The sequence below is a fragment of the Meriones unguiculatus genome, chromosome 20 (assembly GCF_030254825.1).
Source record: "Meriones unguiculatus strain TT.TT164.6M chromosome 20, Bangor_MerUng_6.1, whole genome shotgun sequence".
NCBI lineage: Eukaryota > Metazoa > Chordata > Mammalia > Rodentia > Muridae > Meriones > Meriones unguiculatus.
Window position 1 is genome coordinate 72,309,631 of NC_083367.1, and position 19,292 is coordinate 72,328,922.

General features: G+C 43.4%; 1 protein-coding gene across 2 annotated transcripts in view; it reads right to left on the reverse strand.

Annotated features, from left to right (window-relative positions):
* Samd5 (sterile alpha motif domain containing 5) overlaps positions 1-15,661 on the reverse strand; it is a 417,785-nt gene extending 402,124 nt beyond the window's left edge. For both annotated transcript variants that reach the window (XM_060373701.1, XM_060373700.1), the window contains exon 1: positions 15,203-15,661. In XM_060373701.1, the coding sequence (XP_060229684.1) occupies positions 15,203-15,661 (459 nt within the window). The remainder of the gene's footprint in view (positions 1-15,202) is intronic.
* Positions 15,662-19,292: the final 3,631 nt, after the last annotated feature.

The window sequence follows — 19,292 nt, forward strand, 5'->3', positions numbered from 1 at the left end:
GGTCCTCCTCTCCTTCCATCTGACCCTAGCTTATCAGGTCTCACCAGGACTAGCTGCAATGTCTTCCTCTGTGGCATAGCAAGGATACTCCTTCCTCAGGGGAAGGTGATCAAACAGCCACTGAGTTCATGTCAGAGACAGTCCCTGTTTCACTTACTAGGGAATCCACTTGGATCCTGAGCTGCCATGAGCTATGTCTTAGCAGGGGTTCTAGGTTATGTCCATGCATGGTCCTTGGTTGGAGAATCAGTCTCAGAAAAGCCCCCTGTGCCCAGATATATTTGGTCCTTGTGGCGCTCCCATCCTCTCCAGGTGCCACCATGTTTTAAGAAGTGATCAGAAGATAGAAGATTCAATTCACTCATTTCCAGGGTAAGTGTATCCATTCAAGGATTCCATTAACAAATCTCTAGCTCTGGCCCAAATTGCTCTGCCAAAAGCAGCTGTAAAAACTCTTGATTTAAGATGACATGGCAATAAAACTGAGCGTGAACACAGCCAGTCTAATGGCAGCTCTCTACCACCTCTCTGTAATGAAGTAGGTCTCCAAGAGTAAATGACTCTGCATACCCTCTGGCTCCAGACTAATGTATAATGGATGCAAGAGGCATCTCCTGACTTGTTTCCTTAGTGCACAAACCTAAGCAAGTAGTGATCCATTGTGGCTGTCATACCATTCTCTCTTCAGATGCCTTTAAATGACAGGGTCTTGTATGTAATTAGTGACTTATTGAATTATCAGCTCCCACGTTGGGTGGAGCTGCTTCCCACCTTAACCTAACCCTGTAGGAAGCACATCCCAGGAACTGCTCTGGGGCTGTTGTATGTCAAATGTTTTCTTTTCACAGGGCTCATCTATAGCTTTATTACTTTCTGGCCATGAAAATATTGCTACTACTTAACACAGTACTATTTTTGTCAATCAAGAGCTTCCCAGAGGAGTACTTCATAATACAGCAGGGCTGCCTTCTGCGCTGATACATGGGTCCTTTAAAGTGGCTATATCTTTATCACATGATTGATGGTGAGCTTGGGAAGTGTTGGGTATATCCATTTTTGCAAACTCAGCTGACTTCAGCACCTGATTTACACATTTTTCTCTGCAAACACACTATTTCTAAGCTCCATTTTTAATCCTTGCTTCACTGACTTTTTTATTTTTAAAACTATCCATCCATTTGATCTTTCAGTGAAAGTTTAAATATAAATTGAGGTTTGTTAAATTGGTATTTCTTGTAGAGTTTTCCAATTTTACCTTTGTTACACATTGAGCTGTTACTGCTATGCAAAGCCAAATATTTAAATTAAAGTGAATGCCACTTCAATTTTTCTTATAAGGGTTTTTAATTTGACATAGCATCTGGCAAGAAGCCCCAGCCTGTATCTTCTACTAAACAGCCTGGGAGTTGTCTGGGAACAGGAAAAGGGTAGGAATGGGAAGGAAAGGACAGAGAGGATGAGTGAAAGGACAGAGGAGGACATATTTCTAGAGCCTGGGAGGAATTTCCTTAACTATACAGAGCAAAAAGGAAAAAAATCCTTGCTTACTATGAAAAGAGATCCACTGCCTTTCACCAGAGTCTCTGCTTTTTGGTTCAAAACAAGATTGCTATGGAAGCCAAGAATAGTTAATTATCACCTATACCCCCTAAATAGACATTGCTATTTTAAAAAAAAGTATTATCATAAAGCCAAATATAACAACACCATGACAATGATTGTTGAAGACATCAAATGATTAATGGTGAAGGCCAAGCATTACTCACAAAATAAAAGATACAACAGAAAACATGTGATAAGGATCGGTTAAAAAAAATCATATTAATTCTTTATCTCACCTTGGTTGCTTCAAAAGACACTTCATCATTACTTATAAAGCTAGGTAAGAACGCTTCCATATTGGGAAGTCTGTTAGCACAATAATTCCTCACCATGGAGGTCAATAAGAAAATAAAAACTTATTTTTAATTTGTTTTCTACACTTATTATTTGCATGTGTGTGCCCGCGCTCATGTGTGTGCCCATATTTTATAAACTGAGGCCAATGCACTAACACTAGAAAAAAAATGAGAAATGTAAATTCAGTAAATAAGGGAGACAATGATGTGTCTAACATAATTATGACTAGCTTTAGCATATTATAACACATCATATACCAAAATAAAATTCAGACAAATTAGGAGGAAATTTTTTAAGAAAATCAAGAAAGGTATTTATCTGCATCTTAACTGACAATGGACTTCAACAGGGGGCTTAAAAGTACAAAAACAATCACAAAAATCAAGATTGGTCTGTCTTACTCATGTAAAGGCAAGCATATAAGTCAAATAAAAAATCAAGTAGAACAATAGTTTCAACAGTTATAACAGGTACAAAAATTCTTGTTTGTTTAGTTTGATTTTTGGGTTCGGTTGGGTTGGGTTGGGTTGGGGAAATATTTCTCTGGGTTTCTTTTGTTTGTTTTGTTTGAGACAAGGTCTCATGTACCCAGGAAGGCCTAAAATACTTCACAGAGCTAGACTGACTTCACATTTTTGATGATCCTCCTGCTTGCAACTCCCAAGTTGGATTGTAGGTGGGTCCTTTGGGTGGAGACTGGTCTTGCTATGTTTCTGAGGCTAGCTTGGAAGTCACCAGGCTAGGCTTCACCTTGTTTTCTCCTACATATAAGCCTCCTGAGAGCTGGATTACGTCATGGGACACTGTATCCAACAAGTTGTTGTTCTTGTTAGAGTTTTAAACTTTTTCAAATTAATTTTAAGTATGAAGGAATGATCTTTTGTCAACAGAAGGGCAAAGAGGTAAATGACTAAAAATATGACCTTCAGATTAAGAATAACTTACAATCATTAAGTTATACATAATATTAAAACATCAGCCAGTTGTTTTGAATAACCACTATGCTAGGTATCATATAAGGCTCTTCTCACATTTTACATCTCAGTCATTCATCACAGAAGCCTAAAAAGGGGGTGAGATTATAGCCATTTTATGACTAAAGCTCAGTGAGATGAAACCACTCTTCCAAATAAATAATAAATAAAATCCTACCTCCATTCTATTTGAATATTTACCATCTATATCCCTCTAGCTTAGAGGAATAGCCTATGTGTTATACTAGTAACGTATAACACATAAAAAATTTAAGTCTATGAAAATTCAAAACTACATGAGATTCTAAACTAAACACATACTAATGTTCAGAAAAAAAAACTTTGCAACTTCTATTAAAACATGATTAATGTCCTTAATACATAGAAAGCACTGGCAAACAACCAGATGAGGATAAAGGGGGGGGGGAATATCATGAACAGGAAATACACAACTGTAATTTTAAGAAGACGACAAACATAATGACAACCACATCTCTAATTAAACCACATCTCTAATTAAACCACATCTCTAATTAAATAAATGCAGCTTAAAAAATGGGAAAATGACATTTTCAAATAACAAAAATTATAAAAATCAATAACAATGTGTCCAGCTTTCAGCACAGTAAGAGGGCTTGCTGAAGACAAGTAAGACTGCCTAGACACATAAGACAGCCTAGTGCTGACATCACTTTTGACGTGGGGCATAACTGGGAACATCTCGGCTAAAGGGTATGAAGTTCCAATTAAGATAAATTGTGGGGATCTACTATGCGGCACAGTGATAAGAGTTAGTATTAATGTTTTGTACATGTAATAATTGCTAGGAGATTAGATCTTCAATGTTTTTTATCACAAGACAACGTGATAAATAAGTGAGGTGATGAATAAATTGAATCATTTCACAATGAACTCATATAAAAATATCACACGGTACACTATAAATATGTTCAGTTTTGCCAACTATATCTTCACAAGGCTAAATAAAATTAGTTTTCACATGATACTTGCTGACATGGGCCCAGCTTTGTGTATTTATACAGACAAGGTTTTCTTACACATACATGGTTTTAAACATGGAATTTACATTTTCATGCAGTGTAATGCTAGAAATTTTAATATAGGCTATTTACAGTTTCTCTTTTTCCACCACATTGTTCTCCAAATTTTACAGTGGCTCCACTCTCCAACATTTAAAAACAAATTTCCATAAGCATAATGACTTAGACTGACAATAAGAACACCTTAAATCTATAAAGCTCATTCATATTTACCATGTATTATATTGTTGAATTAATGCTGCAAGTCTGTGAGATGGGTATGGGCATCATTTTCAGCAGAAATAATTCTTCTAAAATCACCAGGATTTTATTTTTCACACTAACAGAGAAAAGTGTATCTCAGCTGCTGCTTGTAGAAACAAAATGGCTGCTTAGAAACAAAATGGCTTCCCTATAGGAACCAAGAGGTGACTCAATGAATAACATCCTTTACTGCACAAGAATGGGAGCCTGGGTTCAGATCTCCAGCATTCCTGAAAAAGCCAAGTACGATCCACACACATGTAACAGTAGATCACTGTGGAGTACCTGCCAGCAGCCTAGCTCTGGGTTCAGTAAGAAACACTATCTCAAAGGGGTTAAGCAGAAGTAGAACAAGACACCCAAATGTCCTCCTCTGGCTTTCATAAGCACACACATGTAAGTTTATATCACACACATACATATGCTCCTGTACACTAAGTACGTGCCTATCAATAATTCTCACCTACAAAAAGACACTTCTTCTGGGCAGGGTTGAAGGAACATATGCCGAGCTTCAGGAGTCTGCAGAAGCTTCAAGTTCACGGCTCTTAGCCTATGCCTTTGGTCTCGTGGATTAAGGTAATGCAGAGCCTCCCACAGTCACACAGTTGACCCCATATCCACAGAAATGGCTCGAAGAATTCTTTTGGGAGAGCAAACTTGGGATGTCAGACCTGTGTCACAGCACCACATATTCCCAAGAAAAGGAGCCAATCCAAAACATAGCAATAATATCACCATGTGTAAAAACGAAACAGCAGCACCGGTGGGTTATTTCAACTCTATTATTTTTATGTGACCACCTGGGGTTTATGCCTTTAAAAATTTTTAAGAGTAAAATAGAATGTAAAGTACAAAGGTGAAAGAAAATTCTATTCAATAGAAGACATGTTTTCATTAAATGTGAACACTTTAAAGTTAACTTATCTCATTTTAATTATTAATTGTTTTAAAAAGCAAGGGATGAATAAAACGATAGTTATTGCATGGGTCTTATTTAAAATAATCAAATCTTAATGAGATTCTGAATAATGATGTGCTTGATGTCAAGCATGGAGGTACACCTTCAGTCTTGCTGTGTTCTTAGAGGAAAAAAACCTTAGAACCTGTACCCTCTGCTCACTGAGTTTAGCTGGTAGAGAATATGTACCAATTATTTTTCTTGTCCTCCTGACCCGCTCTGTACGAAGTAGATCTTACTTAGCTCACATAGTAACATTATGGAAATTTAACAGTAAGGTTTTTTGTTGTTGTTTTTTTTTTAGATATACAGGCTGAGCTAAATATTGTTTATATTTTTTTCTTTTTTTTTTTTTCAATGCAGTTTATTCAGGAACCTTGAACAATCATCTGACCCTGGGGAAAGCCAGCCCACAGCTTAAATAGCCTCTGGGTAGCCAACCCAGGCGTGCCACGTGGGCAATGCAGATAGGTCCACATACATGGAAGCAAGCCAGATCCTCAGCCTTAGCCAAATGTGGAATTGTTCATGACAGAGAGCACTCACCATCGGGAAGGTGGAAGGCGGAAACCAGCTCCATCTTTAAGGCACAGCATTCCGCAGCTCTCTACAGTTCCCCCTTTTTGTTTTAGACGCATCAGGCAAGAGTAGAGGTCTGATCTCTGATATTAGAAATAAATTGGGACTTTGTACCGATGTTCATTTAGGTGTCATCCACCCAAAGAGCATCAGACCTGACCGATACCTTTTTCTCAGAGGCGGGACCTGGGGTATCAACCCGCATGCAATCAGACATGCTCTTCTCTGGGTCCAAAGCGGCTGACCCTGAGTGCAGTGCTTAGCCTCGCATCCTGAGCGTTGGTCTCCTTGGTTTGCCTGTGGTATATATGCAAGATTAGAGTCTCACAACAGTGTGATGCAGCCATGATCATTCAGGCCTTTACAGCCATTGAAGCAGGACATTCGCCCCAAGCATGGTTGGATACCATAAAAAGCTAAACAGTAAGGTTTTTTGTATATCCTCAGATCATTTGTTTCAATTAGAAGTGGTAATGAGATCTCTTTAAACTATTAGATGTCACTTCGCCTTTATGGAAGACAAATTGTATGCTTAATGCCTCTTGGCATGTTCTACAGTCACTGGTCTTTAATAGTTATTATATTGACTGAAAACAAACATCATCTTATTTCCTCTTCTACTTCTCCCCAAACCCAAATCAGTGGTCAATTTACGTAGCAACATTTCATAACACTTAGGAAAGAACTGATAAAATAATTTCCCCTCAATACCAAAAGTGGTAATAAGAAGTCTGCTTCAGCCAATAAATATGTGTCACTTTGAAATTCACCCAGCACAAGATCTCAAGAAGCTCTGAGCATCACAGTCCCTAGTACACTTTCCTTCACCTCAGAAAGTGCTCATCCAGGTACCCTAGGATAGCACTTGGTTGTCTTAAGAGCCAGCCTTAATCTTGTCATGTGGCAGTTCAGAAAAATCACTTTATAGCATGCCTTACATTGTAAGAGCAAACACAGGTCTCTGTAATCACAGGGCACCCTTTAGTATGCCTTTAGCATCAATTTTTTCCACCCAAGTGAAGGAAGAATGAGTTGAACACTGTTAAGACTTGTCTTGGAAGCATCAGGGAGAAATTTGCAAGAACATAAGGATAAGCAAATGCCAAGCCCTAAGGGTACCGTGCACCATCTGAATGCAGAGTAATCTGTCGAGTACAGCACAGTTGACTGATGTCTCCGCAGTCTTCATCAGTCCTCTCCCATGCACCAGTGATGCCTTTACCAGAGTCACCTATTGGCAGAAATCGGTACTAGTCCTTTTTTATTTGAAAACACCACGGAATTGATTGTTGCAGGTTACAAATCCTTCAGGAAAGTCTCCATATGGGCAAACATGAATCCACACTAAAAGCATGTTTCTTATAGTTGTAAAAATACAAAAAGTATTACAGATGCCATGCATTCTAAAGTCACTTTACACATTACAGCAAAATTACATTATTTTGTTGTTAGATTATGTTTCCATCTCACAGTTTATTGAACATTCTTCTTAATTGCCTGATTTGGCTCCAATTATAGTAGATGCTTATCTCAAATCAGATCCACCTGGGAAGAATCAGCATTTGCTACCACAAAAGACCATCCAAAAATGTTTGTTTGTGGAGTTCAAGTTTCAGCAGTGCTATAATCTTCTACGTGAATATTTTAAAGATTACAACCCAATTTTGAAGTAGTTTTATTTTTAAGAAATAATTTTCATTATTACAATCTTTATCACATGGAATTGGTTAGACATCATTTATATGAAAACTCTATCATGGGCTTATTAGCAAAGAAATGAGTATTACCAGATGCCCCCACCTTTGGTTTCTGGAGGACATTCTATGTATATAGCTTCTGAATTCAGCTACATACAGCTCGTTGTGTGGATTACATACCATATGAGCAAACCTCAATATATGAGTAGCTGAGTTTAACCTAGCCAAGCATTTATACATAAACCAGACTATTTGTCTGCCAAATAAATGTTGTTTCTGAAGCCTGTTAATACAGCTCACCAGAAGCATTCTGCTTCAGCTAGCAATGCCAGCAGTGTACCTTCACTGCTTGACCTCAAATGTGTATCACCTCTGGCCAGGTGTCATGGTTCATGCCTGTAATCCCAGCACTCAAGACATGGAAGCAGGCAGGTTTTCTCTGAGTCCTAGGCTGGCTGGAGGTACAGACATCCCTTCTCAAAAACCTAAAGCTTAAAAATAAATTAAATCTTATGATTTAATGCTCCTGTTTGTACAATACTAATATGTGAACCTGATATGTTCCTTTAATAAATATTATAGAACTTAAATCAATCATGTCTCAAAAGTAAGAGTATAACATCTCTCTAAGGCAGAAACAGCATTCCTCACCTGAAGTGAGGAACCAACCCCAAGATCTATAGGAAAAACTCTGTGAGCTAGGACTGTCCAAGATGGGGTAGAAAAATTAACCTCTCTCCTAAGAGACAGCCCAAAGCCTGTGATTTCTAAACTAAATCTCCAAGAATCTGTGATTGTTCCTGGATTGTCTGGAGGAAAATACACACACACACACACACGTTTTAGCCTTAGTCAGACAACAGAAAGAAGATCACAACTATGCCAAGTGAATTGACGAACTGACACCTGAACTTCCCAATTACCACAGCCTTGAAAGCAACCAGACAAGTGGTTTGCAACCAGTCTCAGACAAGTGATTAGCCCAGCTGCGACTATGAAACCACACCTTGATCAGAGCAGGAATTCTAAGACTAGAGTTCCACAGCCAGATCCAGCACCCTACTTCATTTAAATTGGCAGTGGGAATAAGCACCAGAAGAGAAGACAACCAGCTGTCACTGAAGGGTAATCAGGAGCCACGTAAGGTCTAAGGTTTTCATGCTTTTAAGTCACTTGTGAGACAGATTTACAGGAATCACTTTTCAAGGATAAAGTTTTTTTTAACTAATGTGATGAATGCAACTACAGGTAATGGAATCCCCTTTCCTGTTCAAGGATTCTGTGGTAATAGAAGCTAACTTTGCCTTCCGGGGCCATCTTACATAGGCAGCTCCTGGCTAACTGAAATTCATTTTAAATGAAAATGTGGTGAGATCAACTGAAAATGAATGGATACTCTTCACATCTTTTATATATAACAATAGCTGTCCTGGTGTGAGTATATTATTTTCTGGTGATTACTATCCTTCTTGCTCATTAAAATTCACACACACACACACACACACACACACACACACACACACACCCTACAGCTATATATCACAATAATACCACACAATACCACACACTGGTGAGAGGCAGTGATGGCTTGGGCAAGTGAGCAAGATGAAACAATGAGTCCAGCCCTGCTGGAGATGCATTTGCAGATCAGAAGGCAAGAAGTCGGACAAAAATGCAGAAGGCTTTTGCCTCGGGAAATTGTCGGGCATCCAGCAGTCTGGGGTGGCACACAGTGAGACAGATGCCTCTTCTGACGAAGAGGATAAGAGGTGGCAGTTTGCTTCCTCCCACTGAGAGAGAGCACAGCGCACAAAGCCCAAAGCGCTTCTCTGCACTTTCTGGGTATGCTACTCCAGCCTATTAGGATACAGCACAAGAAGCTGCTAGTTTGGACTAAGTCCCCAAACAACAGAAGGTCTCCAGCAGGGCCAGGCTACAGCTAAGTCACTCAGTACTTGGGCCATATTATCTTGTAGATCCGATGGTGTTCAGGGCAGACAAAGAGAAACTGTTTGGAGCCTTGGCAAGACCCTGTTAGGTGAATCACACTGCAAGCCCTTAGGATTTTCAAGCAAGGTCATGCTATTCCCTTAATCTTGAACTTGTAGCCTCCAGAACTGGCAGGAAACAAATTTGCTTTGTTTTAAACACCAAACACCCTGTGTGTGGTATTTGTGGGAGCAGCTCTGGACTGGCACGATTTCGATCTTGTAAGTTCAGGAGTGTGAGGTCATCTTAACCCACCTAACAACCCAATGAGGCATCCACTCACAGTGCCTTTTTCTTCAGTGCTGCCAAAGGTAACCTAGCATAAAACAGAGCTGGGACTTAAACTTAGCATCTTGTCTGAGCCTGTGCTATGCATTATTCTACAGTGTTCACAGAGGTTTAGGAATGCACAGTGCCATTCTCACCTGGGGAACACTAAAAGCCATGAAACTCAAGAAGACCATGCTGGTGGAGTTAGGGAGAGCAATGGCAACTCTGCCCTCAGCACATTACTTCCAGAGCAGCTAATAAGTGTAGGAAAGCAGAAGCCTGCTTAGTGGTGACTCAAGAAATGCTTGCGATGCCAACTCACACTTGACATTTCATAAGGAATTGATTTGACCCTGGAAACGAGCACCTCCCTATACCACACACCCAAAGTACTCCGCCTACTCCGTCTAATCTGCCCCCACTGCAGAGGTCTTTTTCTGAATGTCCTGAAAGGCCAGCATTTTAATTCCTGATCCTTCTTAGTAACTCTTAAGGGATAAACTCTTTTGAAAAAAAAATTTCATTATTATATTTACTCATTCACCATAGTTTATTCTTATTGTCACTGAAATAAATACTAATATCTAATGTTTATATCTAATGTTTATAAAAATAACATTGACCTTTGATATGATACAACTACCATATGTCAGGAACTGGGCTATGCTCTCCACAGAGAAGCAAAGATCATGTTTGTGTAGCACACTGTAATCATAATCCTGGGGCCTAACCCATGGCATGCAGTCACTACTGGGCAAATGGAACGAAGGAGAGGTAAGTGTTTTGAACAATGGATAGAACATATAAGTAGGTAGATTAAAGAAAGCAAGGGTGAATGAATGGATTAAAGGATAGAAGGAAGGAAAGAAGGTTAGATGGAGGACAGAAGGACAGATAGATGGATGGATGAAAGGAAGAAATGCTGGAAGATGGGTAGATGGATAAATGGATGGATGAATAGAAGGAAGGATGGAATGATATATGGAAGGAAGGATGAATGGGTGAATGGGTGGATGTATAGATGAATAAAAGAAATAATGGAAGGAAGGATGGATGGATAGATGGATGGGAGAATGGGTGGAGAGATGGACAGAAGGAAGAATGGATGGATGGACAGATGCATGCATAGATGGATGCATGGATGTATGGATGGTTGACTATAACAAATGAACAGGTTGGTGGACAGCAGAGGGTCCACCTTCATGAAAACTATAGATCATAAACTGTCAAGAAAGTGTCATTTTCTTCTTTTCTCCCCCTCTCTTCTTTCCAGTGTTCCAATTGGGCTGAAAACAAAAAAGCCTAGAAGGATCTAGACTGAGGATATTAGTTGAAGTAGAAAAATAAAGTTTGCCAGCTTCCAATATGTCCTGGTAATGTCACACAGGCAGAAGGAATTCTTGGGAGGAATAATATTTACTGTCATATCTGCTTCTGCCAAGACCCCAGGCAAAATTCCAAAGGACATAGCATGTCTCTGCCAAGATCTCTTCCTTTCTAGTGCTCTGTGCCCTCCACACGCGGAAGCCTTTGTAGCACTTTGTCTCTCCAAATTTCTTCCTCTGAGTATCCCTTAGAGCCTTATTACCATGGAACCTTGTCAATTGCATTTATAATAATGTGTAAATGATGATGAACATCTCTATAGCTTTATTACATAAGGCTATACTAATTCAAATACCTTCCACTGGCAGAGAAGCAAGAAGACATTCTCCAGGGTAGAACTTTAGTAGAATATGGCTCAGCAAGTATGGGAGCTCACTGAGCAAACCTAGTGACCAAAATTCAAACTCAATTAAAGAATGTGGAGGAGAATCAACTCCACAGGTTGTCTTCTGGTCTTGACACATGTGCTGTGGCACATGCAACAGCCCCTCATATACATGTATCACATACAAAGTGACAATAAAAAATAAATTAAAAATTTAAAGAACTTTATAAATCTACTTCATTAATGTCCTCCCTGGCTGCAGTTCTTGAACAGTTTCTCTGCCTTGAAATATCATGGCCTCTGGTTGTTTCCAGAATTCTACTTCCTCCTACCGCTCTGCTAATATACCCCACACTTCTAGTTCCATGTAAAAAAGTTTGATGCACCTATTCATAGCCTCTATGATTTCCATCAAAGCAATATCACACATGGTTATTATTGTGGATTCTATCTTATGTCTTTCCTGCTAAATCCTACAATCTCAGAGGGCAGGATGCTTACAGAATTATTAAATAATACATTATTACTTAGTAGAATTATTATTATTGATTGCATATTGCCAAAAACAGTAAGCTGTAATCTAAAGAAGGTGTGGAGTGGAGAAGCATGGCCACAAAAAGTTATGTGCATAAAAATGCATCTGAAAATTATATACATTTATACTTGTATATATGTGCAGATAAGTGTGTCCCATCACAGAGGTAGAAATCAATAGAAAACCCTAAAAAGAGCAGCCAAAGGACTTATCTGTGTCTCCTGACTTGAAGCCTGCTATTCCCAAGCTCCTGGTGTTCCAACATGAAAGAAAACAAAAGAGCCTTTCTTTTTTACTTATAGTTTAGTTCACTGATCATGAAACCTGGGCTGTTTTACTGAATATGAATTCTACAATCCTTTCAGGTCATTCTCGAGAACATTTCTCAGCTCACACTTCTTTGCAGAAGGTTGGCCATCCTGCCATGACCAGCTTGGCGTGATCACCTCCAAGCACACAGTGTTCTCAGTGCAGTACTACATCCCAAGGATTGGTCATGATAACGACTGCCAAAAAAGCGAGCCTGCTCTACCAAACTGAATTCCAAATCAACATAATGAGCAGTGCACATTCTGGTCATGACCATAACAGAGCCAAGGAGCAGAAGAAAATCAGAACTAGGATGTGATCACATTTTAAAGAAAACAGTCCCAGCACTGTTCATGAGAGAAAGAACTGCATCAAATTCCCACACAACTGAACATCTAAAACCTAAGAGGCCCTCATATATAAACAGAGAATTCCAAAGGAGTAACATGATTGCTACTCCATAGTTGTCTGTTTAGTTTCACAGGCATATATTCTTTAATTACTACGTGTCAGTATGTACTCATCTTTCTTACCATGATGTTTTCCAGTTCCATATTTTTTGCTCCCCCGAAGGAACATCTTGAAGGAGGTAATGAGAATATTACTGCCCCCCACTGATTCTTCTATTAGTTAAAAAAGAAAAATTAAATACATACAAAAAGAACACCTTTAATCCCAGCACCGGGAGGCAGAGATGGGTACATGGATTTCTGTGAGTTTGAAATCAGTCTTGTCTACAAGAGCCAGTTCCAAGATAGCCAGGGTTCACAGAGAAACCCTGTCTCAAAAAACAAACAAACAAAAAAAAAAAAAACCAACAAAAAAAGGAAGTAAAACTGGACAAGTTTTATTAATAAGCATTACTGTTATGAGATGTTTAGGTAAAAGTAAACTTGAAAGCTATGGTTCATGCTTATAATCCCAGTACTTTGGGAGGCAGAGATAGGAGGATTTTGTGTTTGAAGACAGTTTAGGCTTCCATGTCTCTTTACATGGAAGGTAAATAGTATCACAGAGCCAGGAAGATCTGGAGTTCAAGACCAAACTTAGCTGTACAATGAGTTCCTAAGCAACAAGAGATCCTGCCAAAAGAAAGACAGGGAAATTCATCGCCATGTTACTTGTTGATCTAAGCAGGAATCACAGCTCAAAGCCTCTGCGTAAACACTGCACCTGTCCTTTAAGCACTTTCCAGCTTCTAGGTTTGATGTTTAGACTTGTCTTGTTTTATCTTACAGTAGTGGAACCGAAATGCATTATTTTGATGCCATCCACTCTCATCCACAGCCCACACTCCCCACCCTCTCAGTGGCACTGCACTGTAACAGTCCTGAAGCGTAAACCAGCCCTAGCAAGTCTCTGCCTGCTTTTTGTCCAGGTCTGAACTGAGCCCTCCTTGTGCTCAGGTACACATCTCCTGGCGCAAGCTCACTTTATTTCTGGTATCTTAGTAACAGACATTGAGCTGCCCCCTCCGCCCTTGGTCCTGGACCAAAGTCTGTGTTCTGCTGACAGCGGCTCTTTTAACCTCACTGGACATCCTTAAGGCTAGTGCAGCCTCTGATTACAGTTCTCCATTCCTGAACCCAGCACCCCTCAATGGCATCGTCAGAGTGGGTGGCTGGGACACGTGTTGCAGGCAAACCTTCTTCCTAACCCTTCCTCCTCATAAAAGCAGTTTGTACTCTGAGGCAGGTGACGGTAGTTGCCTCCTCTACCTGCAAGTAACAGGTAGATAACATTAAACCTTGATTTCCTCTTTCCAGTATCTACTTTTGCGGCACTGACCCTTGAACTTGCTTCAGTTAGGCATTACGATGCTGCCCATGGGGCAGCGCTTAGAGAAGGCATTTTTCCTGTGCTGTTATGTTTACTCTCTGAGCCTGCTGCCTGTTCTTGCCACAGCTTTTCGACTGGGCTTCCCCAGGTTGTTTTCAGCCTGAGACATTCATCTTCCTGCGAGTTCCAGGCAACCTCAGACATTACCTGTGCTGTCAGCGTCTCTGCCAAACTGGCACTCACTAGAAGGGTGGCTTCAGAAATGAGGCCAAATCAATTTACTTAACTAAGCCAAACCAGCCCACCTGGAGCTGGAGACAGCGCTCTGGCGTGAAAATACACTTTCTGATACTTAATTGTTCAAACCCTGCTCCACAAGTCTGCAAGCCTCACGGAGCAGCTGTACGAACCTGTAGCCAGGCCTCACAAGTGAAAAGTCCTTTCTGGGCACTGAAATGTCACTTCCTCCTGTCCTCCCTCAAACATGTCCACTCGGATTTTCTAGAAGAATCTACCTTCCTTTCATTTGGATCAATAAGTCAAACTAGTAATATAACAGACTGCAAAAGCATATTCCGAGGCTCAGTTCCCCCGTTTGCTCAGCACTCCATCAGCCCGGAACACTTGAGCTTAAGGAACCGGCCTCCTGTGAGTGGGCACATATTCTGCGCTTAGCTCCCCACCACCCCCAGGTTCGTGGTAAGGGTACATTTCTCAAAAGCACAGAGCTGAGACCAGCAGGTCCCGAATTCTCCTACTTCTTCGGGAATAGTCACCCATTCCTTTTGGAAGTTTCTCAAAACTCAGAAAAAAGTGAAGAAAAAGAAAAAAGAAGGCTGAAAATAAAGTACATGTGACCCATCTTCTTGGTCTTCTTCAAGATCAAGAACTGAGGCATTAGGTTTTCCGGCGTTCACTAAAAGCAAGTACCCATTACCAGGACCTGACAATGGAGGCCAAATGCTATAGGGTATGATATACCTAGTTTAGAGCTATTTAGATTCAGAATCTGACTAACCAGCTATTACTAGTGGCACCAAGATGGAAAGAATTCACAGATAACGAAGAAAAAAAAAAAGAGGAAGAGAAGCAGACAGCCCAAACACCTGGTTTCTCAATTGTCAACTAGACTGACTGCCGAGCCTGGCCCCCTCCTGCCGCGTCCCCAAGGCCGCCCTTGGCGGCCCCTCCTTACCTTGCGCGAGTACGGGGGCTTGCTCAGGTGGATGCCGTCGCGGACCAGCTTATCCCGGATCATGATCTTCAGCTTCAGCTTAGGGTAGCTCACCAGCTCCCTGCTGCGGGGAGCGCTAGCCTGGCCACAGGGGTCCCCGCGAGTGCCCTGGGCTGAGCCACCACACGGCTCCCCCCGGCGGCCTGGGGGCACCGCGTCCACCTGCGGTGCGGGTGGCACCGGCTGCGGTTCGAGCGTGAAATAGAGGCCCGCGGCGGCCGCGTCCTGCTCCCGCAGCCGGTGCACAGCCTCCAGGATGCGCCGGCGGTGCGCGGGAGCCAGCACCCCGATGGCGTCCAGGTCCGGGTCTCCAATCTGCTTGCACACTTCCAGGTCATCGTAGCCATTATCCACGAAGGACTCGGCGTACTGCGGGAGCTGTAACGCTTTCAGCCACTCGTAAACTATGTTGGTGCACATGGCTGAGACTCGGAACTCGCCGGCGAGTACCCAAGTGGCACGGGCGGCACCGGCTCCTGGAACTTTTAATCCTCTCCGAGAAGGGGGTGGGGAGAAGAAACGGCAGGAAAAGTTTCTCCGTCAGTGCGCGGGCTCTGGCCGCAGGGCCACAGCCATCGGAGGCAGCGGCGAGAGAGCGAGGTGGGCGAGAAGCACCTAGCGGCGGAGCGGGCTCCTGGAGCAGGCGCGGCGCTGGCGGGCGCTCGGCTCCGCGCCGCCCTGGACGCGCGGCCGCCGCGGGGAGGGGCGCGCGGGCGGGGCGGGCACACCCCTCGCCCCCGCGCGGGTCACCGCCGCGCTGCACCGCCCAGGGCTCTCCCCGGCCCGGGGAGTCCGCGGGCCGTGCGCCGCATGGCCACCTCCGCCAGGGGCGTCCGCACCAGCGCCCCTCGCTGGGGAGGAGGCGCCGGCCGCAGACCCGCGGACGCTCGCGAGCGCCTGCTCCGCGCGCTCGTCAGTCACGGCCGTCCCCGGGTCACGGTGACCCGGCGGCTAGAGGCCTCCGGACTCCGGCGGCCCGGCGTATCTTTCGAGATTTCCTTTGAACCCGACTTCTCCGAACCCTCGGGTTTCTCTCGGCCCAGCCTGTGGCGGCTCTCGCAGCGAGTCCCACTGAGCGAAGCCGTAAGTCCAGTGTCCTTCTCCCTTCCGTGGAGCCGGCTGCCGGGCGCGTCTGCCTCTGTGCCCTGCGCCCCGTGCCCGAGCTGCTGCGTTTGGCAGCAGGGTGGGCGCGACGTGGGGACCGTCCAGCCTGACGGGCGCGCTGCCCCTCCGCGCTAGTCACTCCGGCTGAGCGTCGGGAGGGGCCTGTCGCCCCTGATTGCCTTGCCCTTCCTAGGCCGTCAGATCTGCGAAAGTTTGGGGGTGGGTTGTTACTTTCTCCCGCTCGGCGTCTCTCTCCGCCCCACCCCCTACCCGCCACACACACCGCGTTGATCCAGCCCCGCGATCTCCCCTGCCTTTTGCCTTCCTTCCACCTCTCACCACGGTCACTCTCCGCCAGGTGGCTTCGTCCGTGCCCAGTGACAGGGATCACAGACTCCCCCTTCTCTGCCCCAGGATCCGTGTTAATCGATACTCTACCGTGCAGCTTGCTTTAAAGAGAACGCCAGGGCATCTAGCACTTTCTGTCCAGATGAGAGTAACAAAATCGGACGAGATTCCTCCTGGTGCCAACATCCCAGCTTTGAAGGTGTGGGGGCGGGGGCGGCGCTGGGAGTCAATGACGACCCGATTCCTGGGCAACATTTCCCTGGGCCCGATCTTTTGGGGAGAAGATAAAACCTTAAAAAACCTTGCAGGCTGCAATAATTTCCTCATTTTTCATAGAAGTAAAATTCAGCTTCACTCTTGAGCTAGTATTTCGAGACCTGACCCACACCTTTTTCCTGAAGGAGTTCTGGGGGAGAGGAAGAGTGTGCTTCTCTTTTACCATAACACTGATGGGTGGGCACTACCCCTAGCCTTTCTCCTATCTTAAGGGCCTTTGGTTGGGGGGGGGGGGGGACTGTGTCCACTTCCTCTAAATTAAGGGAGCCTAAGCCCCATTGACAGAGAATCAAATGATACCTTTTTTTCCGTTATGGCCTGGAAAATAACTGATGTGGGTGCACCCAAAATGCTCCCATATTTCTACACTTACAGGGGCTGGGTGTCTGGGCTCCCAAGCTCCTGGATCCAAGACTGTCACACTGAAAAACAGCTGCCAGAAAGGACCTTACATTTAGGAACAGGAGAAAGACAACGCAGGTAGCTGCGAGGCTTCTCTGTGCCCAGTCCTGGATCACCGGGGTCGCTCTTTCCAGAGTCTGAGTTAAGGTCGGGGTAGCACCCAACCCTCCCTACCAAGCAGCTGGCCGGTAACCCTCTGTTCCTTGCCAAAGCAAGCTCACAGTGCCCCCTTGTGTCCAAGTGCTGAAATATCAAGGCGTTGCCCAAGTCCCAAACTTGTTTTTGTTCCTAATCACCTTTTTAAAGTAAAGACTGTGTCCTCACATGCACCACTGTGTCTCAATGCTTTGTCATGAAAACCTTTGATCTTCTGGAGGTCGACATTCCAGTAGTTTCAGAATAATTATGCTGCAAGGGAGCAGAAGTTCTCAGCAGATACTTCCTTGGAAATTGGTATTCTCTGCTAGGCGTCTTCATGTATGTTTAAACATAAGCATTAGATGGTAGTATTGTCCGCTCTCTTACAGGAGAAGAAGATTCATCTCTGAAACATTCATTCCTCATGTTTTTACTGAAGAGCAGGGGGTAGAGAACTATGAAGAGGGAAACCCAGGGCCAGGACTTCCAGCTCCCCAACAGTTGCTAGAGTAACAAGCAGGAAACCTTGAACTAACTGTAAAAGCTGAGTCTTTTATTTACTCTTGGTGTTTTTGTTTTTAGAAAAGAAAGCTTACTGCTCTTGGCTTTATTGCTGTGGTTTTTCCTTCCCAAGTTGTTTGAAAAGTCCAATAACACTACTTAACAGTCCTCTGCTTTCTCAACACAGCCTCTTGCCCTCCGGGAGCTTGGGAGCATTCATTTTGTCTCGTTAATCTTCTGCAAGCCAGAGAGTATTTTTATTTCCATTTTACAATTAGGAAACTGTATTGGAGGAAGATGAATGGCTTGCCCAAGGTCATATGGTAAATCAGGGTAGAGACAAGAACAAGCCTGTCTTGTGTATACCTCTCCTCCTCCAGAGGCAGCAGGGATTCTCCCTTATTTATGTTCAGGGCACTGTCCAATTAGGAATTAAAGCATCCTGTGGTCTCCGGAGGGGGTAGCTTTTATGAATTAATCATTTGTTAATCAGTCATAAATACAATATCCTCGCCTTTGACCTCTTGCTTCCTCTCTTGCACACTCTTCCAGTGCGTGTTCAAGTCTCTGTGTGAGGCTGGGCGCTGGTATGCCCCTGCAGGTCTCATAGCGAGCCTTTTAATAGACTTCACCTATTTCTTAAGTCACAAATGCAGAACTTCTGTGATCTACACTCATCTCTATGAAGGCATTTGGCCATCATCCAGAATGAAAAAGCAAAAATAGTAAACCACACATATCTGTAATCCCAGCACTTGGGAAGGCAGAGGCCGGTGGTTCAAGGCCAGCCTGGTCTACAAAGTCAGTTCAGGACAGCCAAGACTACACAGAGAAACCTTGTCTCGATAAACAAACAAACAAATAAATAAATGATGGTATGGGAGGGATAAGGAATAGATTTTCAGTAACTTGCTGCGTGGAGTCCAGATCCTGAGTCCAGGTCCTTCTGCATCTAGCTAAAAGGAGTTAGGCTGGGTGTAGGTGCTATAATGCCTGTGCTGAAGGGAGGAGGAGGTTTCAAAGACAAGTAGACCCCAGGCACACTCAAGAGCCAAAATGCAGAGGTCCAGGTTTAGTGAGAGAACTTTTCTCATAAAATAAAGTTGGTAGTGATCTGGAAGGTGACTTACAGCCTGCACACACGCACACACATAAAGTGAGTAACTTTAAAATACAGAAAAGCCCTCGGGAGCTGAGAGTCCATCCCATAGCAACTACAGCACCCAAATTTACATAGAAAAAGTAGAGGGCCAGGAAAGTCAGGTTTCTTATTGAAGTTCAC